Below are 21111 nucleotides of genomic sequence, written 5' to 3' on the forward strand. Positions count from 1 at the left end.
TAATGAATACTACAAAGCATTATTGAAAAAAATTGAAAAAGACACAATGAAATGAAAAAATATTCCATGTTCATGGATTGGAAGAATCAACTTAATGAAAATGGCCATATTACCCAAAGTAATATACAAATTTAATGCTAGTCCCACCAAAACTCCAATGTTATTTTTTAAGGAAATAGAATAAAAAATCACCAGATTTTTATGAAAGCAGAAAATATCTGGAACAGCCAAAGTAATTCTGAGGAAAAAGAAAAATGCCAAAGAAATACACTATCTGACATCAAATTATACTATAAAGCCACATAATCAAAACATCATAGTATTGGCAGAAAAGCAGACATGTAGACCAATGGAACAGAATCGAGAGTACAGAAATAAAACCACATACATATATGGACAAATCATCTTTGACCAAGGAGCCAAAAACAGTGGAGAAAAGAAAGCTTCTTCAATAAATAGTGCTGGGAATATTGGAAAGCCACATGCAAGAGAATGAAACTTGACCACAGTTTGTCCCCCTGCACAAAAATTAATTCAAATTGGATCAAAGAATTAAATATAAGATGTGAAACAATAAATTACATAGAAGAAAATGCAGGTACTAAACTCATGATGGACCTTGGTCAGAGAAAACAATTTATGAATTTGACCCTAAAGGCAAGGGAAGTAAAGGCAACAATAAATGAATGGGACTCTATCAAACTAAAAAGATTCTGCACAGTAAAAGAAATTAAAAAAAAAAAAAGACAGCCAACCAAATAGGAGATGATATTTTCAAACAACAGCTCTGATAAGGGGTTAATATTCAAAATATACAAAGAACTCACATAGCTCAGTAACAAACAAGCAAACAATCGAATTACAAAATGGGGTGAGGACCTGAACAGATACTTCTCTCAGGAAGACATATAAATGACCAACAGATAATATGAAAAAATGCTCATGTTTACTAGATATCAGAGAAATGCCAATCAAAACTACAATAATATTCTACCTCAAACCTGTTAAATTGGCTGTTAACAAGACAGGCAATAATAAGTGTTGGAAAGGCTGTAGAGAAAAAAGAATCCTCATTCACTGCTGCTGGGAATGCAAAATGGTACAGCCATTATGCAAGTAAGTATGGTGGTTTCTCAAAAAACTAAGAATAGAACTACCATATGACCCAGCAATTCCTCTACTGTTATCTACCCCCAAAACTCAAAACATAAAGACACATGCACCCCCATGTTTATGGCAGCATTATTCACAGAGGCCAAGGCATGGAAACAACCAAAGTGTCTCTCGAAAGAGAACTGGATTAAGAAGGTGTGGTACATATATACAATGGAATACTACTCAGTCTTCAGAAATGATGACCATTTATGACAACATGAATGGACCTTGAGAACATTATACTGAGTGAAATAAGTAAATCAGAAAAAGCTAACTATATGATTTCACACATAGGTGAGATATAAACCTGAAACTTCTGGACATAGAGAAAAGTGAAGCAATTATTGGGGGATGGGGAAGTGAGGGAGGTACGTGTGGGGAAGGCAGTAAAGCGAGACAAATATAAGGTGACAGAAAATTATTTGACTTTAGGTAATGGGTACACACATAATCAACTGTTGAAATCCTACAGAAATGTTTACCTAAAACCTATGTACTCTTCTTGATCAATGTCACCCTGTTAAATTTAATTTTTTAAATAAAATACAAAAGAAAAAGAAATACTACACAACCATAAGAAAAGATGTAATATAGTCATTTTGACAGCACGAATAGATCTTGAGAATATCATGCTAAGTGAAATAAGACAGACAGAAAAAGTCAAGAGACATATGATCTCATTTCTGTGTAGGAGATAAAACTGAAAGCAATTGAACAAGGCAAATAGACAAAAACTCAGAGACACAGACAACAGTGGTAGTTACCAGAGGGAAATGGAGGCTGGGGAAGGCAGCCAATGGTAAAGAGGGTCAAATATATTGGGAAGAAAAAAGATTAACTTTGCGTAGTAAACATGCAATACAATATACAGATGATGTATAGTAGGATTCTATACTTGAAACCTATATAATTTTATTAACCAATGTCAGTCCAATAAACTAAATTTTAAAAAACTTTAAGTTTTACAAATTTTAATTTCTACTTTATACCTAAAAGTTATTTTTCCTATACTAATCCAATATTCCCTATTTACTTCATTTTTTTCAATTACATTATATGCCACATCTGAAAATTACTGTCAACAAAATTAATGTTGGGAGAAAATTGGCATTAACTGAACTTATTGAAACTTTATAGTTAATACCCAATTAGTTGATAAATCGATCTTACATAAATATCAGTATTTCTACTGTTTACTGAATATGAACGAATTATTTTTATTATATATAACTACATTTAAGAGGAATAGAAACAAGAAAACAAGATCAAGACAATAAACTAGTTACACTTGATTGTTAAAAAATAAAAATTATTTCTATATTGTATTCTAATTTATATGCAAGACTAACATTTTAAATGTAGATTTTTACTTTTTACAAGCATTAGAATCTAATCTTTGCATTATTTAATGCAAAAAAAATACAAGTGATTTCTTACTGATAAAATGTCCTTTTTCTTTTTCAGATGCTTTAACACAACTTTATTAAATCCTTTCTGGGCAGCTCGAGACAGTGCTGACACTTCCCAATTATTCTTATTCGCATCTATCAAGAGAAAACAAAAATCAATTTTAAATAGTATTCACTCATTTACTTGATGAATAGTAGGGTGAACATACTATATTACCAAATCAAGACATTAAAATTCTAATTTTAATTATGATTAAAATTAAGTTTCTAGAACAAAAATATATTAATAGTGGTTGTCTTGATTTTAGATACTGTCTATATACAAAGAAATATGGCTCTTTGTAGAAGTCACAAATTCAAGAGGCTGGGCAGGAAACACAAATAATTAGAAGTGGTGGGGCTTCAGGACAGAAAAAATTTATACTACACATCAAGATGTTATATAAGTTTATGATTATTTTTTAAAATATTTCTTTACACAACAACACACAACTATCCAAATCAGGACATTGTCCCTGAGACATTACCCACATTTAATCCTTAGCGCCATTCAGATTCCAGCATTGTGGTTCAGAACCACATTACATTTTGTTGTCTTTGTCATTATTATCTTTAAACTGAAACAGTTCCTCAGTCTTTCCTTGCATTTCATGATCTAAACATTTAAAAAATTATATACCAGTAATTTTGTACACTATCTTCTATTTGGTTTGTGTAATATTTTCTCATGATTAGATTCAGGTTACTAGCTGTTAACATCCTTCTAGTTCCTTGAGTTAACAAACAAAACCTTTGACACATGTTCATTTATATTGGCACACAGTCATAATTCTACAGCTATAAAGTTATTTTTCACTAGTCCTGGAAATGCCCAGTAGATTTGCTGACAGAGCCAGGTAAGCTTCATTGCTGGAGGACAACTGCCAGGTGGTTTAATACCAGACTCTTTTTTTTGGCTCACAGAAATGAATCCCAAATGAAGACAGAACCTTACCCAGCTTTCTGCTCCTCTGGTTCCTGTGCTATGTATGATTTCATGCTTTTGGTTTGCTTATGCTGGTCCCCACAGGTAGGAGTAATGTCTGAGAATTTTCGTTTACAGTCTGCTGACATTTGGTAACCTTTTGTGTATAGATGGCAGAAATACACTCTCTGATGGGCCAGAGATGAAAAGAGAATCTGTTCTTTAGTGCCTTTTTATTATTACTTGTATTTTGTTTTGTAGCTCAGATTAGTTACGAACTTCATACACTGGGAAAGACAACTCTTTGATATCTGATCTGGTCAATGTTTTGTTGGTGTCTCCTGTCTCTTAAGCTTTGACTCAAATTGCAGTATTGAAGCTGTAAGTTTTCCTTGTGTCTATGTGTCTATAAGCCTGATTTGAGAAAGGCTTCTATTTCTCTCCTATGTGTACAATGTTGTTCTATATTTGTAGGGCATTAATAAATTAGATTTTAAAGTCTCTTAAAGACCTGTTCTGACTTATATAGATTGATAAGCTTATATAAACTGAATATTCTTGAATTTTCCTCAAAACAAAGACACTTTGTTCTAATGCTTTAAATGAGCTAGTTTTAAAGAAAATCTTACAGAAACTAACTCAGAAGCATTTTAGGGTTAAAAAAAGTCTTTTTTTCTATCAGTGTTAAGTATAATAATTTATTCTACATTTTATTTTACTTGGGTTTGCTTTTCCTACACTTATTCAGGCCTACTAAGCCAGGAGTTAACATTACTTTTTATAACCTTTTATTGTGGTATAAAACATGTAACATAAAATGTACTCTTTTAAGTATTTTTAAGTGTACAATTAAGTGACATTAACAACATTCACTATCTAGCTCCAGAATTTTTCTTCATCACAAACAGTCCTGCATAACTTTTAAGGTTTTGAAAAATGTGGTAAGTTTATGTTCAAATGAACTAAATCTTTGGGCAAAATTTTTATTTCTCCAATAATTTATGTTTTGTAAGATGTCAGCTAGAAGATAATTTCTAAGATCTGTAGGTAACCTAAAAACTTGGACCGAGGTAATGAATGAATGAATGAATGAATGATTGAATACCCAGATAATTTATAAGTAAAACATTGATTAGTAAGCATCACTTTAGTTTGTGTGCTTCTTTTTTTATTGATTTTAGAGAGAGATATTTAGAAAGCGAGAGAGAGAGACACAAGAACATTGATCTGTTCTTGCATGTGCCCTGACTGCAGATTGGACCAGCAACTTCTGCTCTTCAGGACAATGCTCTAACCAACTAAGCTATCTGGTCAGGGCTAAGTTTGTGAGCTTCTGCTTCTTGTTGTTATAAGCTATAACAAATGCAGAGCATGGGGTCATGTTAATGAATGTGTCGGTGGTATCATGTGTGCCCACAAGCTCCATGAGCCAGGCAGACAATTCTCAGTTATCCACTCCAAGTTTTCTCAGTGAAAGAGATAAGTTTGGTAATGTTATAATGAGTGGTTAAAACTATAGAAACAGTAGTACAGTAATATAATTCTGAGTGTGCTTTTAATTTGAAGGAAGGAGAGTAGTTTTCTCATAAGCAAGAGAATCTTGGGCTTTTTAGTGTCTGGATCTCTTTCCGCAATTAGGACATACTAAGAACTCAAAAGATCTTTCTTTGCTTATGTGGGTTCAACTACTATATTGAAAGTAGACCTAATTTTTTAATTTGGAGATCACATATTAACATCCACATCATCTTAGTATTACTTTGAAAACAATTTAATCTCATTTACTCCCTGAGAGGGACTGCTGTTTTAAAGTTGTGTCAGTTTGTGTTCCAGAATATGAAAGCGCATGATAAGGACAAAACTTGAAAAGTGAGTTTGAAAATTAACAATGAGTTAAAATTTTAGCAAAGATCACTCACTTCATTTTAAAGGATTTTCTTTAGCTTCCCTTTATGTATAATATAAAAAGTTACTCTTTACTTCCTGTGGAATCTTCTAATACTGCAAAAATTCAGGAGCTTATCAGGATAATTTTTTGAGCTTTTATGTTGACTTCATGGCCTAAAAGATATTCAGGCCATGCACTTTTGGCAGGAATGGCAGAGAGAGCAACTCTGCATTATTCTCAGCAGCTAGTATCTGGAGGCATATGCTGTTGATTGGTCCCACTACTAGCCAATAGGCTAAGGAGGTGTCTGTCAGATGTCTCCACTATAAAGTTGTTATTTTTACCCATGGTCATTGGGTAAAACAATGTATATTTGGAGGTAAGGTACTTGAAAAGTATATGTGATAGGCAGACTTTGGGGGGGGGTATTTTTCTGAAGTGAGAAGCGAGGAGGCAGAGAGACAGACTCCTGCATGCACCTGACCGAGATACACCCAGCATGCCCACTAGGGGGCAATGCTCTGCCCATCTGGGCTGTTGCTCTGTTGAAACTAGAGGTGATACGCAGACTTTTAAGGCAGCTTTACTACCTTCTCCCTGGTGCTATTCTCATGATTGTGCTCCTTTATGTAAAAGGGATTTATCAGGGAGGCCTAATTTAATCACACGAGCTCCTTCGGAGCACAGTTTTCTCCAGGTAATAGAAGAGGAAGTCAGAGGCCTGAAGCATGAAAAGAATTCAAAATGTTGTTGCTGGAAGTGAAGATGGAGAGTGGGTCTTAAGCAGGAACCAGAGGCCTCCAAGAGCTGAGAATTACCCCAATCAGCCAGCAAGGAAATGAGAACCTCAGATTCTGCCAACAACCTGCATAAGGACTGAAAGAAAATTCCTACCCAGAGTTTCCCAACAGACTGAGTAGAGGACCACTGGAGCCCACCTCGGCTTCTGTGAAATAACAGATGCTTGATTGTTTGCTTTTTTTTTTAGAGGGATGTTGTTTTAAACTGCTAAATATGTGGTAACTTACTACACAGCAACAGAAAAAAAACTTTCAATTTACTCATTTTATAATCTCTTTCTTAGTGTAATTTATTTTGTACAAATTATCTGAAATTTTGCCTGTGATATTTTCCCATAATTCTTTGAATAATTCCTTGCTTTGTGGATGTTTCAGAAAACACAATACTCTAGGTTTATCTTGTATTTTCCCTGTTCCAGGATGTGACCAGTCATTTCCCCAAGGAATTCTGGGTTTTTGAATAGAAAATGACATTTAGAAGCCATCATCTGGCTTTGCTCATTACTATTAAGGTATTACTATTCCCAAGCAGGGCCTTTCAATGGATAGAACTAGAATATATACATTATATATATGCTTTACCTATGCATATACACACATGCTTTCATCTTCATTTCTACATTTAAGTTTTTTCTACTGATTTGAGAGAGAAAGGGAGCAAAAGTGAAAGACAGAGAGGGGACAGGAGAGAAAGAAAGCAGCATCAACTTGTTCCATTTAGTTGGGCACTCACTGGTTGCTTTCCATACATGCCCTGGCTGGGGATCGAACCTGTGACCTCAGCATACTGGGATGATGCTTCATCCACTGAGCGACCCGGCCAGGACCTCCATTTCTACATTTATTTGTGTGTGCATGTGTATGTACGTACATATATATCTGTATATATATAGAAAGATATAAAATTGTCACCCTCCACACCCTCCCTTCTTGGACCCCCATATCCCACAAGGCTGCCTCAACATGTTAGTGCCTGCCATCCTATTCCAGCTCTGACCCCGACACCAGGCCAGCCCTCAGGGCTGCCTTCCTCATGCTCCTCAGGAGCACGACAGCTACCCTCACCCCTACGTTCCTCTACACCAACTAAAGGCCTTAGGACTAAATACTTCAGGAAGTGGAGAGGGAGAGGACCTCAAATGACTAACTTACACAAAGGGAAAAAGAGTCACCTTACAATTACAAAAAGATGGAGTAGGCACTAACCAAACGGTCAAAAAGAAAATGACTGGTAATGGCACTAACTGCCATAATAATGTTGTGAGGAGGAAACAGCCTCAGTTCTGAGTGTTTCTGTGAAAAGACATAACCTGAACCTCATCATGAGAAAACATCAGAAAAGCCCACACTGGCCCTGGCCTGATAGCTTGGTTGGTTAGAGCATCATCCTAAAGCTCAGAGATTGCCGGTTTGGTCCCCAGTCAGGGCACATATAGGAGCAGATCGATGTTCCTGTCTCTCTCCCTTCCTCTCTCGCAAAAAACAAAAATAAAAAAAATAAATAAATCAATTAACAAAAAAATGTAAAAGCCCACACTGAAAGACATTCTATAAAATAACTGGCCTATAATATTCAAAAATTTCAATGTCATGAGAACTAAGAAAGACTGAAGAACTATCCCACATTAAAAGAAGCTACAGAGTTATAACAAATACACGTAACACATGGTCCTAGACTGAAATCTAGACAATCAAAAATACAGCAATAGGCCCTGAGCAGTTGGCTCAGTGGTAGAGCATTGCCAGGTATGGATGTCCCTAGTTTGATTCCTAATCAGGGCTCACAGGAGCACCACCTGCTTTTCCACTCAGCTACCTCCTCTGACTCTCTCCCTCTTCTCTTCCCACAGCCATGGCTCCATTGGTTGGAATAAGTTGGCCTCCAGCTCTGAGGAGGGCTCCTGGCCTCCAGCCTCAGGCACTAAAAATAGCTTGGTTGCCAAGCAGTGTCCCAAGAAGGGCTGGCAATTGCCTTATAGGGGGCTTGCTGGGTGGTCCAAGCATATGCGGGAGTCTATCTCCCCTCTTCTTGCTTAATTAAAGAAAAAAAGAAAGAAATACAGCTGCAAAAGAAATTAACAGGTCAAATAAAAATTTATATATGAATTTACATATAGACTATAGATTAATGTGTTCATGTTATTTTTCCTGATTTTGAGAATATCCTTGCTCTTAAGAAATATATATTTCTTAAGCATTTAGGCATAAATATCCATGATGCCTGCAACTAACTCACAAAAGTTCATGCGCGTGCGCACACACACACACACACACACACACACACACATAACATACCGGGTGGGAAAAAGGTAGGTTTACAGTTGTGAGTATGCAAACGGTTTATTCTTGTATTAGTATTTATTTAGTATTATATTATTTTCCATACAAACAACTGGAAACCTACTTTTGCCCCACCTTGAACACACACACACATTATCACACAATATGTAGAGAAAGAAAGTATATCCATTAATAAAGCATATGGGATGGAATCTTACCTGCTGAATCTGGATAAAGAGTATAGAGGAATTCTTTTTACTATTAATGCAACTGTTCTGGAAGTTTCACATATAGTGTAAAATGTTACTAAAAATAGTGGCTGTCTTAAAATTATGAATTTTCTTGTTATTCAATTTTACTTACTCTCTGCTTTTCCTTATCTTCTAATTATCTGCAGTCACAAACATTTATCAACAGATAAAACCTTCGTTTAAACGAATCACAAATAATTTTTTTTATTAATTAAAAAACAAAAATCAGCCTGACCAGGTGGTGGTGCAGTGAATAGAGCATCGGACTGGGATGGAGAGGATCCAGGTTCGAGACCCCAAGGTCGCCAGCTTGAGCACGGGCTCATCTGGTTTGAGCAAAAACTCACCAGCTTGGACCCAAGGTTGCTGGCTTAAGCATGGGGTTACTTGGTCTGCTGAAGGCCCGCGGTCAAGGCACATATGAGAAAGCAATCAATGAACAACTTAGGTGTCACAATACGCAACGAAAAACTAATGATTGATGCTTCTTATCTCTCTGTTCCTATCTGTCTGTCCCTGTCTATCCCTCTCTCTGACTCTCTCTGTGTTTCTGTAAAAAAAGAAAAAAAACCACAAATCATTTCAATGAGCTAATCGACAGAACTAAATTCAAAAAGGCAAATAAAACCACCACAGAGATGTTTGTTGCTAGATATATTAATTTTTAAACTAAGTCCATATATTTTTAGTGAACTACTCAATAGGCAACACTCCTTAAATGATATGAATTTTAAAAGCCTAAGTCAGTGCCTGACCAGGTGGTGACACAGTGGATACAGCGTCTGAGTGGGACACGGAGGATCCAAGTTCGAAACCCCAAGGTCACCGGCTTCAGCATGGGCTCACCAGCTTTAAAGCAAGGTTGCTGGCTTGAGCAAGGGGTCACCCGGTCTGTTGTACCACCCCTGCACCCCCCACCACGTCAAGCACATATGAGAAAGCAATCAATGAACAACTAAGGTGCCGCAATGAAAAACAGATGCTTCTTATCTCTCTCCTTTCCTGTCTGTCCCTCTCTGTCCCTCTCTCTGTCACAAAAAAAAAACCTAATAAGCTATACACATTAACTAGTTTGTATTTATCCCTAAGCTATACTTGTTATCATTTACAGAAAAATCTCCCAAAATTGTGACTCATTTCTCATGAACTCTGAATATATTGATATATTGAGGTTATCACAAAAATCAGTCATAGTGGATAAAATCAGTCACACAACTTTACTTGATGCTTCCAAATGAACAATACTTAAGTTGAACAATAAAATAATGATTAACAGAGATGAAACTTTACAAAATAACCATGACTCTCTAATTTGATAACAAAGTTTAAATTCTTCCCAGTACTTTAGTGTCATTCTGTAAACTGAATCTTTTTGCTTTCTCTGCTAACAATGCCCCTTTTCATTGTGGTTCACAAACTCTCTCCCCCTCGACTCTAAGTACTACTTTTCTTGACTGGTATACTTTAGCCTGGAATTTCTCCTTTGAACCTTTTCCCAAACCGATTTCTCCTATGACAATTCTTAACTGGTTAGCATTAGTGCTGCATCAGTTATATCTGGAAAACCAGTAAAAAATCAAGAGAAATTAGGTCAAAATAAAAAATTACCACTGAAATTTCTTCCAGTTTTAATTCCTGTTTTATTCATTCAACAAACATTTTTTACAAGGCAGTGGACCAGAAACTATAAGGAGTTCAAGATATTTAAGATATAAGTTCTTGCCCTTGAAGATTTTATAAAACTTCGTAGGATATAAGTGAATAAAATGAAAAACACATTTAATACCTCAGTTGTATTTCTTATGTACCAATTATACTGAAATAAAATGGGAAGATTACAAAAATATCAATAAAATACATTTGAATATGTTGAGATCATATTTTAGAAGTTGTAAAAATACAGATAGTAGTCCTCTTAAAATTACAATGCCATTTTATTTTAGATACACATCAAAATTCTTTTAAATCTTACCTGATAAGGCTGAAGTTTTCAAATACTCATCAAGTTTAGGTAGAATGTCCTTATAATAGGGCTGAATTACTTGCTTGCTGATGCAAGCCGACCATTCTTCTAGGGCATTCAGGCCTACTTCTGCCAATGGGGTATAGCTCAGGCCCAATTTAAAAGCCATCTATATGTTAATACAACAAACATCATAAACTGAAACACAGAGAATTTAAGATTTAAAGGAAAAAAACACCAATTAATTGTAGTTTATAATGAATAAGCCTTTCTTACTGTCAGAATGCCAGACACTGCTGAAGGTTAAATGGGTACATCCCAGATCATTATTAGAAAAACAAGCACCACTAGTCTATATGGCTGGTGATAATACTGTAGTCTTTCAATACATGGAGGGTTAATGCTAAAATTCACCAGTAAGGGAACCTCAGAGAGGCCAAGCCCAGTGTCCCAAGTCCCAAAGCTACTAAGTAGCAGAAGTAGAACTTAAACCAGGGGGCCTAGGCCCTGGCCGCTAGCTTGGTAGTAGAGCATCAGCCCAGCATGTGGATGTCCTGGGTTCAATTCCCAGATCAGCAACCATCTGCTTCTCCACCCTTCCCCCACCCTTCCCCCTCTCTTCTCTCTATTTCTCTCTTCCCCTCCCAAAGCCAAGGCTCCACTGGAGCAAGTTGGCCTAGTCACTGTAAATGGCTCCATGGCCTACCTCAGGCACTAAAATAGCTTGGTTGTCAAGCAACAGAGCATCGCCCCATAGGGGGCTTGCTGGGTGGATCCCAAGTCAGGGCACATGCAGGAGTCTGTCTCTCTGCCTCCCTGCTTCTTACTTAAGAAAAAAATACATTTAAAAAACCCAGGGGTGTCTGATGGGTAAGCACCTACTGTGACCGCCATGGGAAGACCTTGATATTTCCATGTTTTCTAGGACTTCATATGTATTAATATATGAAATGTATGTGCTCAACAATGAATCTACCTGCAACGCAGGAACGTAGGCTCGAACATCTAGTTCAATGATGTCATGAGGCAGGGACAGAATAAAAGTCAGACAGGAGGCCAAAAGTTCATCTTTGTATTGTTTCATTTTAACTGACACCTTAACAAGAAAGAAGAGAAAGACAGCACTGTGCACCTGAATAGAGCTTATACTGTGAAAATCAATTTAAAAGTAGTATCTATTTTCAAATACAGAAAATGACCATGGAGCTTTTATCTGACATGGCCACGTTCATTTTCAATTTAAATACTGACCCCTAGAAAAAGTTCATTTGAAGTACTTAAATCCCATTATATAGAAAAGCTCAAGAATCTATTAATTTTGAGTTTTCATCATACAACTTATTTTAAGAGAATTCAAGGGAATTTTAAAGCATAATGGCTTCCTCTGTTAGTGTTTTAAATCCCTTAATCTGATTCTGCATAAAGCAAACCAATTTTTAAGTAATTAGATCATTTATGATCACAAGGATTTTTTTTAAACATACACTCATTTTTAAATAGCTCATGATAACACTGAATAAATCATTTTTTTAAATAATTTTATTTTTTTAGTGGGGTGACTTCAATAAATCAGGATACATATATTCAAAGATAACAAGTCCAGGTTATCTTGTCGTTCAATTATGTTGCATACCCATCACCCAAAGTCAGATTGTCCTCTGTCACCTTCTATCTAGTTTTCTTTGTGCCCCTCCCCCTCCCCCTTTCCCTCTCCCCCCTCCCCCCCCCCCCCGTAACCACCACACTCTTATCAATGTCTCATAGTTTAACTTTTATGTCCCACCTACGTATGGAATAATGCAGTTCCTGGTTTTTTCTGATTTACTTTGAATAAATCATTTTAAAATTACCTCTTTACCAAATTTTGCAAATAAAGCAAAGCAAGAACACTTTTCAGGGTCCTCAGGAGACTGTTTCTGACTCTTAGGACCAACTCTCTGTTGAATAAAACAATAGATTAGTGTACAGTGAACAATAATCAGGTAATTCTGTGCTAAATCAGTAGTGTCCAGCCTTTCTTCTGAGGGTGAATCTATTTTTACTTTGCCAAGGTCCTGTGCAGACAGGAAGAAAAACTAGCTTTGAAAACTTCAGGCAGAGGCCAGTGAGAAACAGAGCATAAGGTGGAGGTGGATGACTGGTCAAGAGCCACAGGTCCTGACCTCCATTCACTCCTCCTCATCTTCCAATGCATACACTTATGAGCCCTGAGACCTCCTTGCTCATCCTGTAATTAACCAGTCAGACTGCTCACGACTGCCTGGAGCCTTAGGTATGGGCACCTGAATGGCCTGCTAGCGCAGACTGCTGAGCGCAGTCCACGGTGTTCCTGATTAGCTTAAAGAGGGCATGATATTTTCCAAGTAATGCAGGTGCTGTTGGTATTAGGACCAGACTTTAAAAACCCCTGTTAATTTAATAAAATAATTAGCCATGTACTTATAAATCAGAACAGAAAGTGCTATTAACATTTTTAAGAGTGTCATCCAGTTGCCACTCACATTATCAGTTTTTTAAAATACATACAATAAAATTAGATTTTAAAAGTGCAATCAATGTGTCTGACCAGGCGGTGGTGCAGTGGACAGAGCGCCAAACTGGGATGCAGAGGACCCAGGTTAGAAACCCTGAGGTCACCGGCTTGAGTGCAGGCTCATCTGGTCATCTGGTTTGAGCAAGGCTCACCAGCTTGAGCCCAAAATCGCAGGCTTGAGCAAGAGTTCACTCGGTCTGATGTAGCCGCCACCCCCCTCAAGGCACATACGAGAGCAATCAATGAACAATTAAGGTGCCGTAATGAGGAACTGATGCTTCTCGTTCCTCCCTTCCTGTCTGTCTGCCCCTATCTGTCCCTCTCTCTGTCTCTTGTCACCAAAAAAAGAAAAAGTGCAATGTGCTATAATTTCATATGCTATAATGTATTTATACAAATTCATGCAATGTAAACAAAGACAGGCATATTTGATGTCCTTCAAAAAACCACTTACCTCAAAATATTTTATTTTCTTGGCATTACCCACAGCAATAGAAAGCAATTTGTAGAAACCACTAATGAGTGGCAACCGTGTACACTGCAAAATTAATTCATATGCAAATGAGTACATCCATGGCTCAAAAAAGTCTACATGTTTCTCAGGAAGAATCTCTCTGTAAAAACAAATATAATGCTCAATGTAGAAATTTTAATCATATTATTTTTATTCAGCTTTGAAATGATAAGGAACACATATAAAAGGTCTATGTTTCCATTATATAACATTTTTAGTTATATCTACATTTCTTTTTGTTTCCTACCTGAGGATCTTTTAAGTATAAAAATAATAACTCTAAGCTGGTATATTTAAACATATTTTAATGATTCACATAAGCAATATAGATTGTAAGTATTGCTATTTTATTTCTTACATCTATATAAAAGTTTTCTCTATATTTTAGCCAATAATTGATAATTTTTTAATACTTGTTTAGTCATTTTAGAGAGAGAGAGAGAGAGAGAGAGAAAGGAAGCATCAACTCCCATATGTGCCTTGACCAGGCAAGCCCAGGGCTTTGAACCAGCAACCTCAGCGTTCCAGGTTGATGCTTTATCCACTGTGCTGCCACAGGTCAGGTATTATTTTCACTCTTAAATAATTAGAACTTAAAAAAAAAAATACCTGCAAAATTCCACCAGGTTAATGAAAGCTGAAAAATCTTTAGGTTTCGCAGGATGTAAATTAGCCACTGGATCTGAAGTCGGGATCACCCAAACGTCAGTAGGTTCACTGCCATCCTTAAAAATTATACCAAAACAAACACTGGACCATTCAATCACACATTAAGTCAATGATAACTAACTGACTTCACAGCCAAGGCATAATGCTATGAGGAAGGTGTGCAAAAGTAAGAAAAGTATAGATGGGTTTTCAAAGCTTACAATTTTAGAAAAATGATGCAATTCACAGAAAACATTAAATAAAAGAATACATGGGAAGTAACAGAATAAAGTGATTTAAAAATGGTTACAATACAATAATTTAAAAAGAGGGGTATTATTTCTTAAAGGAGCTAGCAATGATGCCTTGACAGAAGTAGAATTCAAAACTTAAAGTTTATAGAAAATATCAATAATGACTTGGAAGTTTCAAACTGAGAAACAGGAATAATTAACAGTATTAAGCAAAGTAAGTTAATATTAACATATTAAATTTGTGTTATCAAATTCGAGGGAATTGCTAAGCAAGTATTTAGAAATGCAGAGCTAGAAGCTGTGAAGGAAGATAAGAAAGGTTGGAGACTAGCTTTATTGGGGAAGTGCTAACACAGTGACAACTGACCTGCTGGAACGGAGCGAGAAGGGCCGAAAACAGAAGGAAGCAGAAAACAAGAGGGGAAAAAAGTGCAAAGAAAGCCAGTGAAGAAAACAAAAGATAAAGACGTGTTCTAAAAGACAGGTTTGCTGGCTAACACAGTTCCATAAAGCACCTTTCGGCAAGTTTTTAAAATAAAATTATTTTAGACAGAGACAAAGCATAAAAAGCAATTAACACACAATGCTGTTCCCATCAAACAGCATAATAATTTGAATATGTATTACAAACGCAATAAAGTCGATGTGACAAATGGTCTTTTTCTGTTTTATTATCCTCTGAATATCCTCTCCTTTTTCTCTGGTCTAACTTCACAGTATCACAGTGAGAGTAAATAAGTACTAATTCTAAGAAGCAGAACCTAGTCCAAAAAAGAAAAAAAATCCCTGGGCTCAAAAGTAAACCAGATGTTTTCACTATAACTCAGGCCCTTTGACACTACAGTCATCCCTCGCCATATCGTGGTTCACTTTTCGCAGTCTCACTGTATCGCGGATTTTTAAATTGTATACCAGGGGTCGGGAACCTATGGCTCGCAAGCCAGATGTGGCTCTTTTGATGGCTGCTTCTGGCTCGCAGACAAATCTTTAATAAAAAATAATAACATTAAAAATATAAAACATTCTCGTATTACAATCCATTCATTTCCTACCACTCATGTTCATGGTTGCGGGTGGCTGGAGCCAATCACAGCTGTTCTCTGGGACAACATCAAATTGTTATTAGATAATGCTTAACATACATGGGTTGTTGTATGGCTCTCACAGAATTGCATTTTAAAATATGTGGCGTTCATGGCTCTCTCAGCCAGAAAGGTTCCCGACCGCTGTTGTATACAGTAGTATCATTACTATAGTGTTTTATTGCTAAAACTCTTCAGATAAGAGCAAAGCAACTCCTACATGGCAGCCTAAAGCCATGAAAACTGGACACAGAGAAAAGGGAGAGTGCATTCTTCCCTTTCTGCCTATTGTCTATACTTTATTATCTCAAGAACACATTTAAGACTGTGTACCCAGAATTTGGAGTTCCCTTAGCTATCAACAAGAGGAATCTAAGGCTTCCCTCTCCTACTATAAAGTCACCTCTGTACCAAATAAGATTTATTCTTTATTATTGATAAAGCATAAATAATAATTTCTCACACACAAAAAAATTGTTTTTTTGGGTTTTTTTAAATTTATTTATTGATATTAGAGAGAGTAAGGGGGGGGGAGAGAGAGAGAGAGAGAGAGAGAGAGAGAGAGAGAGAGAGAAACAGCAATTTGCTCCACTTATTTATGCATTCATTGGTTCATTCTTGTATGTGCCCTGACTGGGAATCAAACCTGCCATCTTGGCATATTGGGACGATGCTCTAACCAACTGAGCTATCCAACAAGGGCAAATAAAAATTGTTTTAACATTATTATACATGTAAGTTACTTTTGGAAAACTCCAGTGATAACATTTGCTATACATTAAGCTATTAGAAAAGTATTAGCAACATATATTAATGCTGAAGAAACTAATTTCCAGCAATACTGTACCAAATGTGCTATACATACAAAGAGAGTTGGTATAAAAATGATGCAAATTAGTGAAAAAATTCTAACCTCTTGTTCCCCGATATTTTGTTTTTCCAGTGTAAGATCCAATTTGTCAACAATCTTCAAAACAGATTTTACAAATTCATCATATAGCAAACGATTCAGTCTTGGAAGGGAGAAATTCACAAAGGAAAATGTTTCATCTGCTAAAAAAGAATCCTTTAAAAAAAATCATAAACTTCAAAATTTTGTACAAAAAAGTACCAGAATGAGTACTAAAATAAGAATTAAAATACATACAGATGTATATGCACATTTAGATATTATGAAAACTTCTGTGTAAACTGTAACATATTTACCCAAAGTTTACAAGCTCAAATTTTAGACACACTCCTAAATTATTAGGACAATGTCATTTTGGTCAGATGATATGACTTTTGTAGCCATGCAACAAATACTAAGTTCATGGTAATAAATTTGAGGATTTGGGCCAATTCTTATGAAAGCATATCCCCTAATCAGTTTGTGTATATACTTTTCCTTTAAACTTAACCTCAAAATATAGGGCTAGCTAACATCATATAAGAAAGAAATGTTTTAGGTAAAATTACTAACACTGTTATTTTACCTCAATAAGAAAACAACTAAAAACTCCTCTAAGATTTTTCACAGGTTGGAATTATCTATCAACAAAAATTGCTTTTCCTAACCCAGGGATCGGGAACCTATGGCTCACGAGCCAGATGTGGCTCTTTTGATGGCTGCCTCTGGCTCGCAGACAAATCTTTAATAAAAAAAAATAACAATGTTAAAAATATAAAACAGTCTCATGTATTACAATCCATTCATTTCCTACCGCTCATGTTCATGGTTGCAGGTGGCTGGAGCCATTCACAGCTGTCCTCGGGAACACCAAATTTTTACTGGATAATGCCTAACGTACACGGGTTGTTGTATGGCTCTCAAAGAATTACATTTTAAAATATGTGGCGTTCATGGCTCTTTCAGCCAAAAAGATTCCCGACCCACCCTCACCTATTAATGCTCTGTCAGTCTATGTTAAAACAGTCACCAGAACTTGGCTTAAAAACATATGCTAGAGAAGCAGGAGCCATTATCCAAATCATAGACAATATAGCTGTGCACAAATCTCCTCATATCTAGTAAGTCAATTGGATTTATCTTCATCTTTAACAAATAGGATGAGAATAGCACTCCTGTGGGGATAACACTATTTTAATTTTGATTGGATCTATTAGAAAAAAAATAGTATCAACTATATTAAATAGCTACTTGAAGCTAAAATAAGGACTCAGTAATTAGTTTTAAATGAGTTCTCTAATTTTGTTTCTTTTAATTTACCTTTTTCTAGTCTCACATTATCCTAACTTACTGTGTTGATTTTTATTACTTGAAATACTTTTTAAATAAACTACTGAAGATCAGTAAAATATAATTCTGAAATAAGTCTTATTTGGATGAACTATGTAGACTAATAGAGGAAAAAGGGTATTTCACGGCTTTAAAATGATCATTTTACCATCATCTGGTCACAGCTTAGTAGACTTCTAAAAAGATCCAAATAGTCTTTGTATGTGGGCACTTTCCATCTGCCAGTTCTAACTTCCCCTGATGCACGATAGTCTTCTGATTCAGACTGGGCACCCTGAGCAGAAAGACATACCAATATTTACTAATGAATCCACAAAAATAAACACTTTTGCCAGAACTTTTTGATTTCCAGAATTTTCTAAGCTAAAGCAACTACTAGTAAGAGACTATAATTTGATTGAAGACTACAGTATATTATGAAAGCATAATAAAAAAGCAAGTTGGAAAAAAATCATGATTCTTCTAACTAGGACTCAAATAGTGATGTACTAATATTTCAAAAATGGGATGTGTTATAAAGATTTATCTTACTTTCTTACACAGGTCAATCTCTCATCTCATACTATTTCCTATAATTTCAAGTAACTAAAATATGCCTCCCATAATATACCTAAGTATTTTGTCCTAGAATTTCAAGAGAGAAAAGATTCCCTTTTTGTAAAAATGTATATACAATAGTAATTTATGTTTAAGGATGTTTCATAACTTAGAAGTTTATTCATTCAAAAATATCTTACACTTTTCAAATGTTAAGGCATGGCTAATAACTAAAAAGGCCACTTTTATATATTTACAAATATAAACCCTAGCAATATTTCTAACCTGCAGTGACAAAGGACTAATTTTCAAAGCATTCAATTCAGAACTTACTTTCTGAAGGATCACTGGTTTAGAACATATTCTGATTAAACTCTGATGTACTGAAAAAAGAAAATGAAAACAAGAATAAACAATGAAAAATACAACCAAATACTCAACAAAAATGACAGCCATTATTGTTTTAACATAACTTTTCTTCTCATTTTTTCAGTAAGTATGTTAAAATCTTTCATTTTCAATTTTGGACTACTGAAATTCAGAAGCACAACAAAGAGGAAAAGAAGATTCAGAAAAAACTATAGAAAAACGAGATTTAGGTCCCCCAAAATATAAGTTCTCCAAAAGGCATCAAAAGATACAAGAGAATTTGGCAACCAGATGTTCTTTATCTGTATCATATAACATGCTAAATGTTCATTATTTATTATCACAAAAACAAATGTGAATTCCATACTTACCCACAGTACTAATGCAATTCCAGAGAAGTGGTCCTTTTTCTGCTAAGGCTAAGAAAACTTTCACTATTGCTCTACAACATACTGACTGCATTTTTAGACTATATTGTGGAAAACTGTCTATCTGTACCACCATGAGATGTTCCAGAACTGAAGTATACACCTCAGGAACCTACCAGAAATGGAGAGCAAACTAAAAGTTAGGGGAAGAAATAAATAAATATCAGAATAATACAAATATTCAAAGTAATTACAACTCAATTAGATACAGATTTTAAATTGTAATCTACATCTTGTTATCTACATCTTGTTATCTGACTTGTTATCTACATCTACACTAAATTTAACACTATTATCGTGATTACAATTTTAAAAATCAGAAAAAACTGCCTGAATGATACTTAAGATGAAATTCTTAACCTTTTAGAAAGATAGGAAAATTAAAACAATTTTTTCTGCTGTAGATAACAAAAAGTGAAGTTTCATGACTATAATTCTACTGACACAAATACTAAGTAAAAATGTCACCTGGGTCATAAATGGGGCCTATACTGAGTGCATACAATTAATACAACTCCATTTAGTTATTTGATGAACTGAGAATAAATAAAATTGTGCTCAGTTTAAGTAACTTTTCCACTTACTGTATCAAGGTGAAGTAAGACACTTGCTATAGACTGGAGGAAGCTTGGCATCTGGTAAACATGGTCATCAGTAGTGTCTACACGGGTGAGGAACAGCTGCTTGCAGCGTTGAATGAGCTCTACATACATGAAGTCAACATCTTTTGCATTTATAACCTTGCAAGACTTTAGGAAAGGTAAACATAAATCTTTAGATCTTATCTATGTCAAAATAATGTATTTAAAGTCGTATTGTTAAGCCATGATTATAAACTAAATACTACAAAAGCTTTTTAATGGAGAATACAGATAAAAATACATTATATCATATAAAGATGTTTTTTAAAATTACAAACACATCCTAAGTATTTATTCATACACAAAACATCTACCTATTTTTAACTATTTTGTAGGCACTGTTACTATAGATGGCATCAAAGACAAATAAGATGTAGTCCCTACTTCTATGAGAACTGAATTCAAAGTTGGAATATCCTATTATTACCACTCTGAACACTATGAGCCATCTTTATGACTAACATATCTGATAATGATACTTACTACCCAGCTTCAGATTTTCCAAAGGCTTCTTTAGACTTCAGAACTACTTTAGTTTCCTTGAGGATCTGACAAACTAGGACTCTTTCTCAAGTCCTGTTTCCTGTCTTCCTTGCCCTATCATGCTCCAGCTACACTGTAAACATATCTAACTGTAGTGACCAACCTAAAATTGGTTAGACCACAATGTATGAAGTTGAAAATCCCATGTTCTCATTTACCTCTGAACCTTCTTACACACTTTTCCTTCTGCGCTAAGTATATTTAAAGGAGCCAACAAAGATAAATGGAAGCAAATGAGGAAATATCAGAAATGAAATAGCAGTGATAGTGGAAGTCTGGAAAGAGGAATTATCATTCTCTGAAACCAGGGAGAAGCACTGAGGATAAATTTGTAGAAAGCGAGGTTAACAAGCGATTTTTTCCATAATGTAGAAGCCACAGAATACATCCAATAAGAGGGACATAACTACGCTTATTCTCATTACTGTATTCTTAAATATACCTCTTTCTGTCATTACAGTTTCTCTTTTTAAAATGACATCAACTATAATTTTACTTCATAAATAAGAGGCAACATGGCACACTGAAAAAAAACATGGTGTTTCTAGTCTTCACACCTGAAGTTATATCTTGGTTCTGTCAATTATCAACTGTGTGTCCTTTAACAAATTAC

At 35.4% G+C, this 21111-nt stretch overlaps 1 protein-coding gene across 2 annotated transcripts in view; it reads right to left on the minus strand.

The window, feature by feature from the left end:
* Positions 1-21111, minus strand: part of PRKDC (protein kinase, DNA-activated, catalytic subunit) — a 269534-nt gene that overhangs the window by 211934 nt on the left and 36489 nt on the right. For both annotated transcript variants that reach the window (XM_066266092.1, XM_066266091.1), the window contains exons 12-22: positions 19899-20063; positions 19258-19426; positions 18851-18900; positions 18129-18254; positions 16655-16807; positions 14367-14482; positions 13698-13857; positions 12561-12647; positions 11687-11806; positions 10720-10879; positions 2593-2699 (exon numbers count right to left, since the gene is read on the minus strand). In XM_066266092.1, coding sequence (XP_066122189.1) covers positions 2593-2699; positions 10720-10879; positions 11687-11806; positions 12561-12647; positions 13698-13857; positions 14367-14482; positions 16655-16807; positions 18129-18254; positions 18851-18900; positions 19258-19426; positions 19899-20063 — 1413 coding nt within the window. The remainder of the gene's footprint in view (positions 1-2592; positions 2700-10719; positions 10880-11686; positions 11807-12560; positions 12648-13697; positions 13858-14366; positions 14483-16654; positions 16808-18128; positions 18255-18850; positions 18901-19257; positions 19427-19898; positions 20064-21111) is intronic.

The sequence above is a fragment of the Saccopteryx bilineata genome, chromosome 3 (assembly GCF_036850765.1).
Source record: "Saccopteryx bilineata isolate mSacBil1 chromosome 3, mSacBil1_pri_phased_curated, whole genome shotgun sequence".
Taxonomy (NCBI): domain Eukaryota; kingdom Metazoa; phylum Chordata; class Mammalia; order Chiroptera; family Emballonuridae; genus Saccopteryx; species Saccopteryx bilineata.